Below are 17125 nucleotides of genomic sequence, written 5' to 3'. Positions count from 1 at the left end.
TCCAGCCCGCGGGACCCGGCAGGCTGGTCGCGGGGCGGGGCTGCGCATGGCTCCGCCCCCGGGCGCCCGGAAGTGACGTGTGCGGACAAAGGCAGCGCGCGCCGCGAGGTGTCGCGTCTGGTGGACCGGCGGAGCTGCGGCGGGCTCGAGGGTCCTCGCCGCCGCCCTCACCCGCTCTTCCCTGTCCCCTTCTCCCAGCCCCGGGAGCCCCCGCCCGGGGTGAGTAGCGCGAGGCGGGGCGGAGGGGAGGCGGCCGCCGGGTGCGGGGAGGCCCGGACCCCCAACTGCCTCGGCGCCCTGAGGCCCCGGTCGTCACGTGACCCGGTGCGTGCTGGCCTCGGCTCCACGTGCGTGTCCCCGGGCGGTCCACCGGCCGGACCTGGGCGGGGCACGGGTCGGAGTAGAGGAGGGAAGGCAAGGCCCCAGAGCCGGGGCAGGGTCCCCCCTAGCCTGGCGGCAGCAAGCCCTTCCTCTCGGAGCCTCGGTTTCCTCCCGTGAGATCAGCAAGCGCCCACTCGGATGAGAACGCGAGGAGTCGGCGAGATGCTCGGCTCAGCCCCGCGGAGCCCGGTGCCGGTTGCTTAGGCGTTGCTATCACATTTAACCCTGGCCCAGCCCCAGCCCGGCCCCGGCGAGCACAGGTGCAGCTAAAAGACAGCTGCCGCCTGGAGCTCTTGAGGCCAAGGTCAGTTGGATTGTGGGGAGGCCGCCATCTCCCAAAGCCCAGGTTCTGCCCACCAGCTGTGTGATCTTTTTCCCTCTGGACCTAAATCTCTCCTGAGTACATTGCAGACCCTGGTGTCAGAGGCCCTGACGGTGGGCCTGGGCAGGGCAGTGTGGGGAAGGTTGAGGTATGGAACGGTGGCGGTGGCGGGTGAGATGGGTTGAGCCCGGGGCTTAAAACTGCTCCTGCTGTCCTGTGTGTTAGTTTAATCGCTTTCTTTTGGGTGTTGATTTTTCTGTTTGTCCACTGGAGACTGGGAGGTTGAAGGTACCCATGTCAGGTCTGGTGGGGCCAGAGGCATGGGACCTCCAGGCCAGCCTCTTAACTGCTGCAGTGGTTCTGGGCTTATGTGGAAAGGGAGCCCACCCTACCCCTGCTGATTGAAGAGCCATTTTGGAGTCTGCTGCTTGGCCAGCAGTGATCCTTTAAGTATGTTTCCGCACATTGCAGCCTATAGGGCATTTCAGTGCATTTTTTCTTATTTATCTTAATAATTGGCAGAGTTGTCGAGAATCCCATTCCTGATCTTTAAGCTGGGGAGAGAATGTGTGCCCATACTGTGTGGGGTACCTCAAGCTTTTCATATGCAGTCATCACCGCTTTTCTGTAAGGTCTGTGTCACTGTTCCCATTGTATAGATGAAGAAACTGAGGAACAGTGGGGTTAAATGTGTTATCTGAACTTACACAGCCAAAGAGCAATGAACACAGCCAAGATTCAGACCCAGTTCATGTAACTCCATCAGGGCCTTTGTTTTTAAGCACCACCCCCGCTTTTTGTTGTTGTTGTTGTTGTTGTTGTTGTTGTTTGTTTTTTGGTACTGGGGATTGAACTCAGGGCACTTGACCACTGAGCCACATCCCTAACTCTGTCTTGTATTTTATTTAGAGACAGGGTCTCACTGAGTTGCTTAGCTTCTCACTTTTTGCTGAGGCTGGCTTTGAACTCGCGATCCTCCTGCCTTAGCCTCCCATGCCACTGGGATCACAGGCATGCTTCCTGCTTCCTTTCCTCCCTTCCTCTGCCTTTCTCACATGTCCAGTTGCAGTCCCCATAGGTCGAGGGAGCACAGGCTTTCTGTCCTCCAGGCTATCTCAGGCAGGCCTTTGCCTCCTGTTGCTCTCAGACTTTTTCTTAGGAATACCATATGCAGAGCATGAGGTTACTGCACAGGTCTTCTGGTGACAGTTCAAGCACCATTCTCCTCCCTGGGTCCTGGAAGAATAGAAGCAGCTGGGACAGGTGCTCAGGTGTTTCTCTAAACACTGTGGAATGCGGGAGAGATGGCCACATGCTGCCTGCTGTGGGGCAGACAAGATGAGCAAAGGATTTTCTTCCCTCTGAGCTGGCCCAGAGCCGCTGCCCCAGCCCAGCCCAGGCTCTGTAGCTGTGCAGTAGCTCTTCATGGTGCTTTGGAACAGAGTGTAGGGGGACTTATTGCTGTGTGCCCAACCAACCTTGCTGTGTCCTCTGGCTCCTAGGACTTCCTGCCAACTCATATGGACACTGGAAGGCCAAGTGTAGACAGGAAACGAGGAATCACACTTATTCATGAATCAGCAGCAAATATCAGAGTTAGTCTTGCTGTTTCCTGGGCCTAGATGTGCCTCCCCTTGGTGGTTCATTCCTAGAATCTGTGTGCAAGTGGGATTCTTTTTTTTTTTTTTTTTTTTTAAAGAGGTGAGAGAATTTTTGATATTTAATTTTTCAGTCCTTGGCGGACACAACATCTTTGTATGTGATGCTGAGGATCGAACCCGGGCCGTACGCATGCCAGGCGAGCGTGCTACCGCTTGAGCCACATCCCCAGCCCCACAAGTGGGATTCTTATAAATTAGATTATTCAGGGACCTTGACATCGAAAGGAATCATTGTTGTAAGGCTTTTATTAAAACAAACAAAACAAAAGTTATATTGTCAGTAATAGCTTTCAGTGTTATTAGTTTTCAACAGTCGGACTGTGTAGGATTTTCTTAAAAGTAAAAATGGCTGTAGCCATGTAAAGTCCATGCTTTCATTCACTTGACAGCCAGTTAGTAAATGTCTACCTTGTCCTGGGCACTGGACTGATGATGTACAAGGTAACGCCCCTGCTCCTAGAAAGCTTGCGCCCTGGGAGGGGAGGCAGAGAGAATGAACTCCCCATTAAGTGTCTGGCACCAATCTTTCTGTCCATTGGCTGAGAAGTGAAGTTTTTACCCCATGTGCTACCTGGGGTACCAGAGAAACAGAGCGATAGATCTTGGGATGTTGCTGTTGCTCCCCAAGGACCTTCCAGTCCAGTGAGGCTCAGATTTGAACATAAAACCAGAAGTTCATTCGCCTAGACTACAGGCAGTGGGGCACAGAGTCAGTCCTGCTGAGCTCCGGGCTGAGTGGGAGCTGGGGTGGAGAGTGACGTGTCCTCCCTAGAGGATTGTGGGGAGGGGGCTGGAACATGGTTTGTGGTGCCTGTTGGCAGGGGGTATGCAGCCCACTTGGCCTGGGTCCTCATCCTTGTTGGGTTCCATCCTGCTGTGTGGTGAGTGACATTCGGGCTTGTGACTTCTTTTTTTTCTTTTTTAATTTTTTAGTTTTAGGTGGACACAATATCTTTGTTTTTATTTTTATGTGGTGTTGAGGATCGAACCCAGCGCCCCGCGCATGCCAGGCGAGCACACTACTGCTTGAGCCACATCCCCAGCTTGTGACTTCTTTCTGTCAGCTTCAAGGAACAACAGTGCCAGGTGCTTGCCATAACTAGTAGTCTTGGGGATTGGTAGGTCTTGCCACATCACGTCAGGGTTGGAGCGACAGTGCACTCTAGGTAGTGTGCTGCTTTCTTTCTCCAGTGTCACTGCTCCCAGCCCTGGGACGCTGATGTGGGGACATTGTGATGCAGGGGGAAGGTGTCATATTTAGAACCAAGGGCCCTCCAGCCTGCTGTTTTGAGGGCCCCTCAGAGTGCAGGGATGGCAGCTGGTCTTGGTTGTGACCCCAGACCCCCGTGCCTCAAGATTGAAGTGGAGAGTCGGGCTGTAGGCTGATTCCGGAATCTGAAGGGGGCTTCCAGCAGGCTTCTCCCTGGGCTCTGTGAGCAGGTTCTGTAAAATCATGGATCTTTGGAGAACTGGACCCACATAGGGCACACAAACCTGATCATCTACATTCTGGTCCCTTGGTGGGAAAGTGTGTGGCCTTGTCTGTGAAGAATTCCCTAATCTGCTGGAGGAGCAGGGTCTGGGATGGAGAGGAGGGTCCCTTCCTTCTTGCAGCAACCTTGGTGGCCCTGCCCTGCTGCCCCCCACTGGCTCTCTGGACCAGGCTCCCAATGGCTGAGGTAGAAGTGCATTGAGATAGGCGCATTCTTCCTTTTTTTTTTTTTTTTTTTTTTGGTACTGGGGATTAAACCCAGGGGCACTTAACCACTGAGCCACATCCCCAGCCCTTTTTTTAATTTTGAAACAGGGTCTTGCTAAATTGCTTAGGGCCTCGCTAAGTTGCTGAGGCTGTCTTTGAACTCTTGATCCTCCTGCCTCTGCCTCCTGAGCCGCTGGGATTACAGGCGTGGCTACTGCGTCCAGCTTGGATAGGAGCATTCTTGAGCTGTCTGCATAAGGTGGGTGTGCTGCTTTTGGAAGGTCCTTCAAGTTCATGATACAGATGTATATTGGGGACTGGTCACAAACCTTACCAAGGACAGATTTTTGGCTTTTTTCAGACTTAATGGGGCCCTTTTCTGTTTTCTGACTTCCCTTAAAGCCTCCCTTGGTGTTGGGGCTTTTCTTTTTCTTTTTGGTGATGCCAGGGATCAAGCCTAGGCCCTTGTGCACCAGGCATACACGCCACCACTGAGCTCTATCCCCGGCAGCCAGGGTTTTTCTCATAGTTCTGTTTTGTTTTTGTTTGGTACTGGGGATTGAACCCAGGGGTGCTGTACCATGGAGCTACATCCCCAGCCCTCTTATAATTTTTACTTTTATTTTTTGAGATAGATTTTTGCTAAATTGCCCAGGCTGGCCTGGAACTTGCAGTCCTCCTGCCGTGGCCTTCTGAGTCACTGGCATGACGGGCAGTGCCAGCTCTCAGTTTTTTTGAGGATTTCCCAAGTTCCACAGGTTGACCCTTCATTGTTGACCCTGTAGTAATAGGGATCCGTGGCTTAACTGCTGCTCACTGCAGTCATGTGAAGGTGGGTGGGTAGAACCCCAGAGCCCAGAGCCTTACCGTTTACCTGGAGGATTCAGGTGCTTCCCCTGCCCTCCAGGTTCTGCGCTGGGGCGAGACCCAGCCTCACCATCCAAGTCCACAATACAGATGTGTGTTGGGGACCATCCAAGACCTTATTGCCAGCCTGGTCTCTGCTGCTTTCCCACCCAGTACTGCTCCAGGGGCTCAGTGCTGGGTGGAGGTGAACCGGCAGTTGGCAGAGTCCTGCCTCTAGAGCTTTCATTCTAGCCGCGGCTGATAGACAGAAGAGAACAGTGTGATTCCAGGTAGAAATACCCTGAGAGGACAGCGAGCCCTGCAGTTAGCCCAGGGTGTTGAAGGAGTCATTTACACAGGCAGCTCAGGGAAGGCCTCTGAGGCGACATCTAGGCCGAGTTCCGCATGGTGGGAAGAGCTGTCGAGTCTTGGTGTTCAGTGAGTGCAGGGCCCCCGACCTCTTCCCTGTGCATTGGATTCCTTGTCTGCACGCTGATGGTGACAGTACTTGTCCCCTGGGCAGCAAAAAGGGCTGAGGAGTCATCAGCTGCCCCTGCCATTGTCGTCCCGTTGCTGCTGCTCGTCCTATGTCAGCTGGTACCACCATGCATTTCCCATTTCCCCTGCCACCCTACAGGGTACTGCCAGCACACCCCCTTGCCCTCAGTAGACTTGGTTGCTTAGCTTCCTATTATTGACAGATGAGGCCCAGGCACTTTGCATGCACCTGGGGCCACCATAGCCCAGGCTGGTCCTCCTTCCCAAGCTCTTCTCGGGATCTTCTCCCTCCTTCCCGAGTCATCTGATGGTACACACCATCACCGCCTCTGCGGTGTCTCTGGGCTGCTGTCCATGCATTGTTCAGGAAGGAGTCTTCTGTCATCTGAGGGATGGGAGCAGATTTAGCTGGGTGTTCTGGGTGCCAGCAGGGTCGTGTGGCTCAGAAAGCCTGGATGGCACCTGGCTGGGCTGACTTGCTCCTTGTTCCTCACCCAGGAGGTGTACCCTTGCCAAGTGTGGAGCTTGAGCAGAGCTGGGGCTGGTGACAACATGACGAGCGAGGTGATAGAAGACGAGAAGCAGTTCTACTCGAAGGCCAAGACGTACTGGAAGCAGATCCCACCCACGGTGGACGGCATGCTTGGGGGGTATGGCCACATCTCCAACATCGACCTCAGCAGCTCCCGGAAGTTCCTGCAGAGGTTCCTGAGGGTAGGCAGGTCTGATGTGCACTCCAGGAGGAGACGCTGTGGCTCTGGTGGCACCGGCGGGGCTGCATGGGGAGCCACCTGCACATGAAACACTGCCAGCTCTCTGGTCCCCTATCGGTGCCTGCCACCGAGGCCCTAGAGCTGGGGGGTGGGGGTGCAACTTCTAGATTGTCGACTGTCTCAAGGCTACAGGCCGGAGCTGATATGCTGGGGGACTCTTAGGTACTGGAATCTAAGAGTCTTCCTTCAGACTCTTCCGTTGCTGGGGACGAGGTGTCCTGTCGTGTCCGTGGGTGCTGGGGCTGTGGGTATCGCCTCTTCTGCAGCCTCCTAGTTTCCAGGTCTTGATGCTGCTGCTCCCCACCCCTCTGTGCTGGGTGCTCGTGTCTGGAGCCTTCCCTGGGCCTGCTCCCTCTCGCCCCCTCCCTGGCGAGCACTGGAGGGAACCTTGCTCTGTCCTGTGCCTCCCACCACTCATATTCCATCTTCACTCCATTATTTACCAGTTTTCCCTCTTCCAGTTCCTGTGGGAACCCACTCTTGTTGTCATTTTCTGGTGTCTCGGGAATGAGAGTTCAGTGCACCGCCCTTCACGTGGAAATGGCTGCTCTCCTTAGAAACATGAGGCCCAGCAAGAGTGTCCCTATGACCAGCTGGTGCCGGGCCCTGACTGCAGTCAGATCCCCAGGCTCAGGAGGAAGGTCCCTTTGCAGTGACAGAGTTCCTGTCAGTTGTGCTTGCTCTGCTTTTCAGGAAGGCCCGAACAAGACAGGAACTTCCTGTGCCCTGGACTGTGGAGCTGGCATTGGGAGGATCACCAAGCGGCTGCTTCTGCCACTATTTAAAGTGGTGGATATGGTCGACATGACAGAGGACTTTCTGGCCAAAGCCAAGAGCTACCTGGGGGAGGAAGGCAAGAGGGTGAGGAACTACTTCTGCTGCGGTCTGCAGGACTTCAGGCCGGAGCCGGGCTCTTATGACGTGATCTGGATCCAGTGGGTGATAGGTGAGTGTCCCGCAGCCCTCCCTCCTGCCTGCACCTGCCCTGCCACTCAGGCTCCCCGGGCCTGTGAGGAAAAGGCCTCAAGGGCAGGTCTTCTCTCCTCGGCTTTGTTTTAATTAAATACCTGCCACCTGTCCAGGGGCAGCTTTTTGAAAAATGTTAAATGGCCAGTGCCTTTCTGCATTCAAGTGAAACCGAGCTTTGTTAAGAGTTTTAGAGTAAGGTAGAGAGTATGACTGCCAGGAGCAGTCCTGCTGATGCCCCAGGTGTGCCCCCTGGCCTAACCTGCCTAGGGTGCTGTGCCTTGGCTGCTGACCCTCGTAGGCAGCACCACCCTGCTGTGGCCCTCTGGGCCTAGCCCTCCCTGTACACTGTGTGGACTTCAGGGAAGGTGGTTTCGGGCACTCCTGCTTCATTCGCCCCTCTGCCTAGTCCTAGCATAGGAGGGACGGGTGGCGTGGCACGGGTGTCAGGCTGGAGGCATCTTGTCAGCTTCAGTCCTAGCTTCGGGTATAGGAGGCTTCTGAGCTCCAGTGGCTTCTTAAACAAATGGGGCTTAGGATTGTTGAACACAGTGGCTGAAGAATGCTTCCCATGCACCCCACCTTACCCCTGGTGACCGTGCCCTCACCCTCCACAGGCCACCTGACTGATCAGCATCTGGCCGAGTTCCTACGGCGCTGTAAGCAGGGCCTCCGCCCCAACGGCATCATCGTCATCAAAGACAACATGGCCCAGGAGGGTGTGATCCTAGACGATGTGGACAGCAGTGTGTGCCGGGACCTTGATGTGGTCCGCAGGATCATCCGCAGTGCAGGCCTCAATCTCCTGGCTGAGGAGCGACAGGAGAACCTCCCTGACGAGATCTACCATGTCTACAGCTTTGCCCTGAGATGAGCTGCGGTGGCTGGAGAGGCCAGGGACCAGAGCCAAGGTGGGGGGCGCTGGCAGCCAGTGTGGCTCAGGAGTGTCAAGGGGCCGCTAAATATATCTGTCTGCCGTCCACTCGCTATAGACTTGCTTCTTAAAAGGCAAAGTGGGACTCCATGGGGAGGGTCCTGCTGACGCAGGCAGGCAGGCCTCACTGCCTGTGAGGTGCAGATTGGGCCAGAGGCCAATGCCACACAGCCTGCATGACTCCGGTGCGCTTGTGGGAACTGGTGGTCACTCCACAGGTGCCTGCCTGGTGGGGAGTTGCCCCTAACTTACAGAGGCCTGGAGGTGTGAAGGAATGTGGTCTTCACCAGGGAAAGCCGGGTTGGGCAAAATACTGGCCAGGTGAACCCAGAACGGCACCTGCCAGGTGGACCCATTTATGGGATGTTTGTGGCCCAGGACCTTTTTGGTGATAAGACCCTGGTATCTTTCATGTGACAGTCACAACAGCCTGCAGCCAGGGGAGACATCTGGCTGGCCTCCACTGTACTTGAGGGTCCTTCATGGCAGGCACTTTCAGGCAAAAATAAAAGGACAAATCCCTGTGCTCTGAAGGCCCTCCCCAGGCCAGAGAGGTGCTCTGTCTCCTCCCCTCCCACCCCTTCCTCCTCACTGGCTGCTGCTGGTCCTTGACCCTGAACGAGAAAGGAAGACGAGAATCTTATACAGGACCCTCGAGCGAGGCCAGGAGTTTCCGTTTAATTTTGTAATATAAACATACCACATCAGTCTCAGCTTATTCCCAAAGGCATATACAATGACAACATGACTGGAAGTGACCGTGAGGGATCGATGCTGGGTAGGGCAGGTGGCATCTGGTTTTGGTGGTTGGCTCCCAGCAAGCTACTCAAAACCAGACCCTTGGGAGGGGCTTTTCCCTGGCTTTGCACTCATGATTGCTTTCGGCAGAAGGCATGGTCCCTGAGACCCTGGGTTTGGCACAGTAGAGCACAGCCCTGGTACCCTGGTGAGCACGGCCACAAGGCGACCCAGCCCCTGGGGTCGGGGGGAGGCCATCAAGTGTCAGCCACAAGAGTCAGCAGGGGTAGGCCTCGAAGGGCAGCCTGTGGTGGCCCTTGGTGCCTTCTCCCCCAGCTCACCAAAAGCACTACTTGAGACAGATCTGGAGTGAAGAGGCATGGGTAGGACCTCAGCTGGGCGGAGGCCACAGCTTCCCTCTAGAAGGTTCTAGTTATGCCTCCACACAGGGACAAAGCAGACGCTGGCAGCTTCAGTGCTGCCTGGCTCCCCTCCAGCGCAGAGGCAGAAACTCAGTCCATCTACACAACTATTCTGCCCAGAGTAGACTAAAACTTGGGCTGGGGGCAATTACCTCACCACTAGAGTGGTCACAGCTATGGGCTTTGTGCTTAGTAAGGTTAAGCCTTACCTCCCAGATCAAAGGACCCTCCCCTGGGGTCACCACAGGTGCCAAGTCTACCAGCAGGTGGGGGTTTAAGGTTGTCCAAACCCTGTCCCCTGGTCCAGCACCTGTCAGCTGTCATCCTCTTCTGTACCACTGTGCTCACTGAGGAGGTACCACTTCAGCCTGTCTGGCAGGGGCAGGGCTTTGACCTTCACATCCACAGGCCACGGCTGGAGGTAGAGCCGGATGTACACGCGGCACAGGTGCTTGAGGGGCGGGGGGTAGCTTTCCAGCTGCCTCAGTGAGGAGTGCAGGGCCTGGATCTTTTCTGCCAGGCTGCCCACCGGGTGGACATCAAAGTTCTGGGGCAGCTGGAGCCTCTGGGAGTTGGTCACCATGAGGTCCAGGACAGTCTCAGCTTTGCGCAGAAGGTCCACGTGGCTCTCATCTTCTGCACAGCCCGGGTGGGAACAGAGCCTCTCAAAGATGATGTGGAAGCCAGACCAGCAGGACGCGCCGTGGAGGGAGCAGTTGTAGGCAGCCCCAGATTCGAGCAGGAAGCGCAGGAGGGGGAAGTGCAACTTGAAGCTCTTGAGGCAGATGTGCGTGAGGGACTCATGGGCAGGGCACTCGCTGGGGTCAGCCCCATGGGCCAGCAGCAGCTGTGTGACTTGGAAGCAGAATTGGTTGATCATCTGAGCCTCCTCTTTGTCCCCGCCCACGGTCTCGCCAAGCAGGAAGATGATGTAGGTGAACACAGTGTCCCCATCTTTGGTGGTGGCCTTGACATCTGCCCCTGGAAGAGCCATCAGGAAAAAAAGGTGGGAGGAGGTCTGCAGCCCTCACCAGGCAGGGAAGGGGGGGGAAGCAGAAGCTACTGTGGGTGAGAGGCTGGGCTGGGGCATGGGCAGCCTCACCTCCTTCCAGCAGGAGCCGGATGTTGTCGGTGTTGTGGACCTGCACTCCGTCGCTGCTGGCCAAAGCATGCAGCAGAGCAGTCTTCCCTAGAGAGGGACAGGAGGAAGTGGAGGCCAGGGCGCTGAGGTCAGGGCAGCCCCACGGGTAGAGGTGGCAACACTCCACCTCTACCCATGAGGCTTCAAAAAAGCATCAAAGAACTTTAAAAACTTACCAGGGCTGAGGGGGACAGGCTTCTGGCCATCTTTTTCTACCCACACAAATCTGGAGTAGATTTAGGGGTTTTCTGTACCCCAAGCTGCTGAGGCCAGCTGGGCCTCTCTTCACAGCAAGCCACTATCTCCAGAAGCTGATGCCCATTCCATTCTCCTACAGAAGGGCCTCAGGGCTGGCAGGGGACAATGACTGCACTGCCTCTCCAAAGCCTCTGGACTCCCAGCTACGGCGCGTCAGCAGATCCACCCTGCACCAGCCATGCCGTGCCACAGCCAGGCTGCCTCCAGCCAACACGCCAGACACCCCCGGGTCACCTGGTTTCCCTCACAAGGTGCCCAGGGCCCAGGCTGTCCCACTTTCCTTTGAGGCACCTACCATGCTTGTCGGCTGCGTTGACATCGGCTCCTAGGTCCAGAAGGCGCTGCAGGCAGGGCAGGCGCTCGGGCTCCTCGCTGGCCAGATCCAGGGGGCTGCTCTCGTGGATCTGAGCCAAGACAGCACCAGCTGGGTTGGTGTGGGGGCTGTGGGCTGCTTTGGGACCCTGGTGCATTCCCCCTATGAGGCTGGGCCAGCTCTTACCCGGTCCCTCCGGTTGATGTCAGCCCCGTGGCGGACCAGCAGCTCCACCATGTCGGGCTGGTTTCGGAGAACGGCGATGTGCAAGGCCGTGTAGTAGGTGACAGGGTCTGAAGGCAGACAGCACAGGTCAGTCCTGCATCAGCGAGTTTTCACAGGGTCCAGGGCCTGGCCTTGGAGCCCAGCGCCAGCACTCGCCCCAGAAGCTGCAGGATTGGGCCCTCTCAACGTTGTCCTCACCAGGTACTAGAGGGCCCTGGGGGAGATCTGGGGCCACTACTTGGCCCGTGTGGGCCTTGTTTCCTCTTCTCCATGACGGGCCATAAAACAGCCCTGCTCTTAGCTCGCTGGGGGAGTCACTAAGTGGCTGCTTCTTGGCTGCTGTGCTCGAGCAGGGCCACAGAGCAGGTTCCTGGGATCCAGCTGAAGGACTTCAAGCCAGACCCTCCTTCCTCAGCAATCCCAGGAGCCACAGAGCCTCTGAGCCTGTGTCCATGGTGAGGGGAGACAAGCCTGGCTACATCCTGGGTCAGCACAGACCTGCACTTGCTGTCCAGGCAGTCGTGCCCTCTCCTGACTCAGCTGTTCTCAGGGGAAAACCACAGACGCCAGGAGAACAGTCCCATCGCCACCCTCCCTGGCACTTATCAGCCAGAAGCTGCTTCTTGCAGAGACTGACACCCAGCATGCAGTGTGGCTTATCTGTCACATACCCCCCTCCCCCACCCATGGCATAAGCAAAAACACAGGACAGCTCAGAGTGAGTGGCAGGAAATCACCTTCCCTTAGCTCTGGGCACAGTGCCAGCAGCCGCATTTCCACACTAATGGAAGCGGGATTAGGCCGGGAGCTGGCAGGTTTGCTGAATCAATCATGGCAGAGCAGCAGCACACTCGCTGGGAGCAGAGGGGGCAGGAGCTTTTGAAAGCCTGCAGGGGAGTGGGAGGCTATCCAACAGGGGCTTCCCTGGCTCCTCCGGGCTCCAGCTGACCTTCAAAGTTGAGATTGGCCCCATTCCTCAGGAGAACATCAGCTGCCCGAGTCAGCCCCAGCTCAGCCATCTTCAGCAGGGCGTTGCTTACGCCTTCCTGGTAAAAGGGAGAGGGGGCCTTCTTCTCCAGCAGCTCAGTGAGAACGAGGATTCGGCTCTCCTCGCTGGCAGCATAACTGGGCCTGGGGCAGCAAGAGGCAGACCAGCTGAGGCCTGGAACCATGGTGGGACCGGATGCCCTGCCTTAACCACCCATGAAAACGGGACCCTGACAGTGGGGCAGAAAGTCCTTCTTGGAAGGTCTGAAGAGGAGAGAGGCTGGGCTTTCTAACTTGCAGCAGACTCCACCCCAATGTCTGGGTACACAGCCTCACACTTGGGCTGTTGAGATTGCAGGGAACCTTGGAGTCTGGAAGCCAGAATCACTGACACGCATTCTTCAGGAAGCCCTCACACTTGGAGACATCCTTTGCTCCCTGAGCTGCAGGATGCCCCCCATGGCTGGCCAGAGTGGTCAGCAGAGGCCCCTTCCCCTGTCACCCAGCTGCCCTCCAGCCCAACCCCACCCCAGCTCGCCCACAGCCCTCCGCCTTTCCTGGCCAGCACTATTAAGAGCCTACATTGGCTTTCCCTAAAAGTTCAGGCCAGGGACAGCTCCACGCTTTGCACACAGCTTTGACAATGTCCCAAACTCCTTCATAAGCTGCCACCTCCTCCTCGGGTGAGGGCTCCCTTGTTGGTATTCCCACTCGCCCTCTCCCTGGTTACACCCATCAGTACCCCTTCAAACCGACTGGCTCAAGGTTCAACTTCACTGCTCCGCAGGATTTTCTCACCCCTTGGCTAGATCCTTGCTCTGCACAGGGGACAGAGCTCCTGGTGAAGGCTGGGGCACCTCAACAGGCCCTGCAAGCTTCACTGCACTGCCCTTGCCCAGCACCACCTCAGAGCTCGGGAAACACCTGCATTTTAGAGAATCTCCTAGCGAACAGAGCTAAGAGTGTCCCAGCTCCCACCAAAGGTCCTGACTGGACTGAGATCAAGGCCTGCTCGAAATTCCAACGGATAAGCCCCTGCCCACACGCGGACCCCTTTCCTCTACACTTCGAGCAATTGCTTATGCCTGTCGGCCTCTCTGCAGCCGAAGCACCACCAAGGCTGGGGCCCGTTAGCTCACCCCAAGCGCCCGACACAGCAGGCCGTGTGTACTGCCCACTCACTCCCCTACACCTTCCCCGCGGCTCACCGAGAGGCCGGTCGCCCATAGAAAAAGCAAACGGCCACAACAAGGTCCTCTTTGCCCTGCTCTGGGGGCAGGTTGGAGGCCCTCACCGACTGTACCCTGCTTCCCCGCACGGGTGGGGCGCTGGGCGGAGGCCCGCCGACACCCGCCCTGGGGTCTGTCTGCCCTCCCGGGCGCTGCCCGGGAGCACTCTCGCCTCGCCAGCGCTCGGCGCGCAGGAGCTCGCGCTCCAAGCTCGCAACCGCGGCTTCGGCCCGAGGCCCCGCATCTGCCCAAGGACACAGCCGCCCCGCCCGGCCCCGCCCGGCTCGTGATGACCTAGTGGACGCAGCACCGGGTCGGAGCGCCTCACCCGTCCAGGGGCTCCTGCCGCTCGGGGTCCTGGATCCCCAGGGCGCCCAGGATGGCGTCCACCAGCGGCTGGTACTCGAAGATGATCCTGCGGAAGCCGTGCAGGAACGGCATCGCGGCGGCGGGGCGCGCAGGCCGGCTCCTCTCCGCGAGGCCGAGACGCCAGCCGGGCGTGGTACAGCGGCCGCGGCTCCCGCGGGGCTGAAGCGGTCCTGACTCCGCACCGGGCCGAGTCCACCGCCCAGGTCGCCGCTCCGTGCCGGAAGTGATCCGAGCTCTCTCACTTCCGGCCCGCGCCGCTCCGAGAAGCGCGCGGGGCCACAGCGCCCCCTGCGGATGCGGGGGACCGCGGCGCGTGGGGGGACGCGACCAGGCGCGGACCCACCGGGAGTGTGCGGGAGGAGGGGGGGCGCTCCGCCCAGGGCGGGCCGAGCCCGCCGGTCCCGCCCGCGCCGCCCGCCTGCCTTCCCGCCCTTGGCCGCTGGGCGCCGTCCGAGCTCCGCCCGCCGCGCGCCAGCCCCGCCTCGGGTCGCGCCTTCCCCGGGCCAGCGGCGGCACCCCAAGCGGCGCGACAAGGACCGCCCTCCGCGCGCCCAGGCGCAGGGGACGGGACCTTCTGTCTGTGCGGCGGCTCCGGCTGCCTGCCTTTTCCGCCCTCTGTCTGGGTGGACTCTCGTCTCCTCGTCTGTAGTGGCCACTGCCCAAGGTCCCCGCAGGTGTCGGGTGGGTGGGGTCGGCATCTGATCTCCCGCCGGGTTTGCGCCTCTGCAGCCCAGAGCCCCCCGCTGAAGCCCACCGGGAAGGGTGCTGGCCTTAAAGGCCCATTTGAAAACAACCCGATTTACCTTTTTTTTTCAGTTGTACATGGACACAATACCTTTATTTTGTTTTATTTATTTCATGTGGAGCTGAGAGTCGACCCAGTGCCTCGTGCGTGCTAGGCAAGCGCTTCGCCACTGAGCTGCAGCCTCAGACCCACAACACCAAGGACAAAACAGACTTCCTCGCCAAAAAAATCCGCAGCCAGTCGAGGACCAGCGTTGGGGATCTGATAGGAAAAAGGATGCAGCAGGAGCTGGGTAATTGCTCGCTATTATTATTGTTAACCACGTAATGCAGACCATACAAGCTATGGAAACCACATCAGGCCGTCTAAAGGGGCAGGAAGGAGGGGTGTGGGCGGCAGCCCGGTCAAGCCCCTTTAAGACAATGCCCATTTGGGCTACTCAGAGGCAACTGTGGGTCACAGTGGCACCCAGGGCACCTCTGCCTTTGTTTCTTGCCCCAGGAAGGAATGGCTCCTCCCTGAGTGACACAGGAACATTCTGCTCACACAGAAATGGAAGTGTCCAGTTTGTCTTGAAAAATCAGAAGGGTCAAGTTCCCAGGTGGCCACAGTGAGCATCGGGGTGGTGCATCTGCTCCAGTGGGCCCCCCTTTCCCATTGGGGGTTGAGATGAAACCCGCCATGCTCCAAGTGCTCCTGCCTCCCACCTCCCCTGAATGCCAAGTTCCAGAATGGCACGCCCGCCGGCCAGGCCCTCTCACTGATCCAGGGTTGTGGCTCCACCACACAGGGGGGAGGACTGAGCCTGGCCTGGGCTGCCCAAGGACATAGGACAGGTAGCCGGAGAAGCCCCTCGGTGGATGGGGCAGAGCTGGGGGGACAACCTGGCACAGCCCTGCCTCACCCTAGTCTCCTGGGTTGCTGCAGTAAAGTATGGATCGCATCCCTCGGATTTCTCAGGGGATTGTTTCCAGGACCCTCAAGGACACCAAACCCAGCAGATGCTTAAGGGCCTTAAGTAGAAAGGCATAGTAGTGTTTGCACATGAGCTCTGCCCCCCCCCCCCATTCTAACCTAGCTGGGTGGCGTGTGCAAAGCACTGTAAGCTTCATGCCAGTGTCCTAGTGTATTGTTTGGGGATAATATCAAGAAAAAAGTCTGTTTGTGTTTGGTACAGACACAATTGCTTGTTTGATTTTTCAGGGGATTTTTTTGTTTGTTTTGTTTTGGTTTTGGGTACCAGGGATTGAACTCAGGGGTATTCAACCACTGAGTCACATCCCCAGCCCTATTTTTTTTTAATATTTATTTTTTAGTTCTCGGCAGACACAACATCTTTGTTGGTATGTGGTGCTGAGGATCGAACCCGGGCCGCACGCATGCCAGGTGAGCGCGCTACCGCTTGAGCCACATCCCCAGCCCCCCAGCCCTATTTTGTATTTCCTTTAGAACAGGGCCTCTCACTGAGTTGCTTAGCACCTTGCTTTTGCTGAGGCTGGCTTGGAACTTGAGATCCTCCTGTCTCAGCTTCTTGAGAGCCGCTGGTATTACAGGTGTGCCTCACCGCACCCAGCTCAATTTTCAGTTTTTGAGGTGCAACCTCACTATGCTGCCTGTACTGGCTTTGACTCTGGGGCTCAAGCATTCTTCCTGCCTGGGCCTCCAGAGTAGCTGAGCCTGCAGGTGCACCCTGCTGCACCTGGCTCACTGATGCAGTTTTTTCCTGTAAACATTTTCTTTATATGTATGTATATATATACACACATATGCAAGTATTGTGTCCATCTACAACCACATATATATTGTTGTAGATGGTCACAATACTTTTATTTTTCCGTGGTGCTGAGGATCAGACCCAGTGCCTGATGTGTGCTAGGCAAGCGCTCTCCCCCTGAGCCCCAGCTCAGCCCCCTCTAAACATCTTCATTCTGCGCTTGGTCAAAACCATGGGCACAGAACCCACAGATCCAAAGGCAGAGCCATGACAAGCTCGCTGGCCTCAGACAACAGAAATGTGTCCTCTCCCAGTTCTGGGCCCAGACATTCAACCTCAAGGTGTGGGCAGGGTCACGTTTCCTCCAGAGAAGGCCCTGTCTGCCAGCCTCTGGCCACCGGTGGCTGGTGGCAGTAGTCCATGTGGCCTACGTCTCTGTGCCTCCATTCCAATTGCTTCTCGTTTCAAAATGACACCCATCACTGGTCTTGGAGCCCTCTCTAATCCTGCAAGACCTCATCTTAACTTGATTACATCTGAAAAAAAAACTCTTTTTCTAAATAAGGTCACTTTCCAGGTACACAGCTAGGGCTTGAACGTGAATTTTTAGAGGACAGCACTCGGCACAATTACACCCACTCCATGGTGATCTAGGCATGGCCCTCTGGTCTCTGGGCCTCAGTTTCCTCCCTATAATTTAATGCCCTTCAACTCTTCATCCTAGAACCTACGAAGAGCTCCTTAATGTCCTGAGGGGCTCTGTCAACAGGGGTCACAGAAAAACTAAGAAGAAGGAACAGAGATTCCCCACATACTCCCTGGGCCCACACAGCTTCCCCCACCATCGACGTTCCCACCAGGACAGCACATTTGTAGAGAGGGGCTGAGGGATGACAACCGGAGT

At 57.0% G+C, this 17125-nt stretch overlaps 2 protein-coding genes across 17 annotated transcripts; one reads left to right on the top strand and one right to left on the bottom strand.

Moving 5' to 3' along the window:
* The first annotated feature begins 64 nt into the window (after positions 1–64).
* On the top strand, positions 65–8133 carry NTMT1 (N-terminal Xaa-Pro-Lys N-methyltransferase 1). Of its 14 annotated transcripts, none has more exons than XM_081279164.1 (6): positions 71–219; positions 3346–3450; positions 4192–4322; positions 5906–6121; positions 6874–7126; positions 7764–8133. In XM_081279164.1, exons 4-6 carry the CDS (start codon positions 5960–5962, stop codon positions 8018–8020), a joined length of 672 nt encoding a protein of 223 aa, XP_081135290.1. In that variant the 5' UTR covers positions 71–219; positions 3346–3450; positions 4192–4322; positions 5906–5959; the 3' UTR covers positions 8021–8133. The 14 variants fall into 14 exon arrangements, with proteins under 14 accessions (XP_081135281.1, XP_081135282.1, XP_081135290.1 ...); XM_081279160.1 differs by having other exon boundaries at positions 4172–4322; XM_081279163.1 differs by having other exon boundaries at positions 3298–3450.
* Positions 8134–8722: 589 nt separating this feature from the next.
* On the bottom strand, positions 8723–14198 carry ASB6 (ankyrin repeat and SOCS box containing 6). 3 transcript variants are annotated; one of them, XM_081279148.1, is made up of 6 exons: positions 13722–14186; positions 12127–12308; positions 11139–11245; positions 10935–11043; positions 10343–10429; positions 8723–10221 (listed from the first exon to the last, which is right to left on the bottom strand). In XM_081279148.1, the coding sequence occupies exons 1-6, from the start codon at positions 13832–13834 to the stop codon at positions 9554–9556; spliced, it is 1266 nt and encodes a 421-aa protein (XP_081135274.1). In that variant the 5' UTR covers positions 13835–14186; the 3' UTR covers positions 8723–9553. The 3 variants fall into 3 exon arrangements, with proteins under 3 accessions (XP_081135274.1, XP_081135275.1, XP_081135276.1); XM_081279149.1 differs by lacking the exon at positions 10343–10429 and having other exon boundaries at positions 13722–14189; XM_081279150.1 differs by lacking the exon at positions 10935–11043 and having other exon boundaries at positions 9991–10221; positions 13722–14198.
* Positions 14199–17125: the final 2927 nt, after the last annotated feature.

The sequence above is a fragment of the Spermophilus citellus genome (genome assembly GCF_964194105.1).
Source record: "Spermophilus citellus genome assembly, chromosome: 2".
Classification (NCBI taxonomy): Eukaryota; Metazoa; Chordata; class Mammalia; order Rodentia; family Sciuridae; genus Spermophilus; species Spermophilus citellus.
Note: the sequence above shows the minus strand (reverse complement) of the source record. Positions and strands in the feature narration are given on the sequence as shown.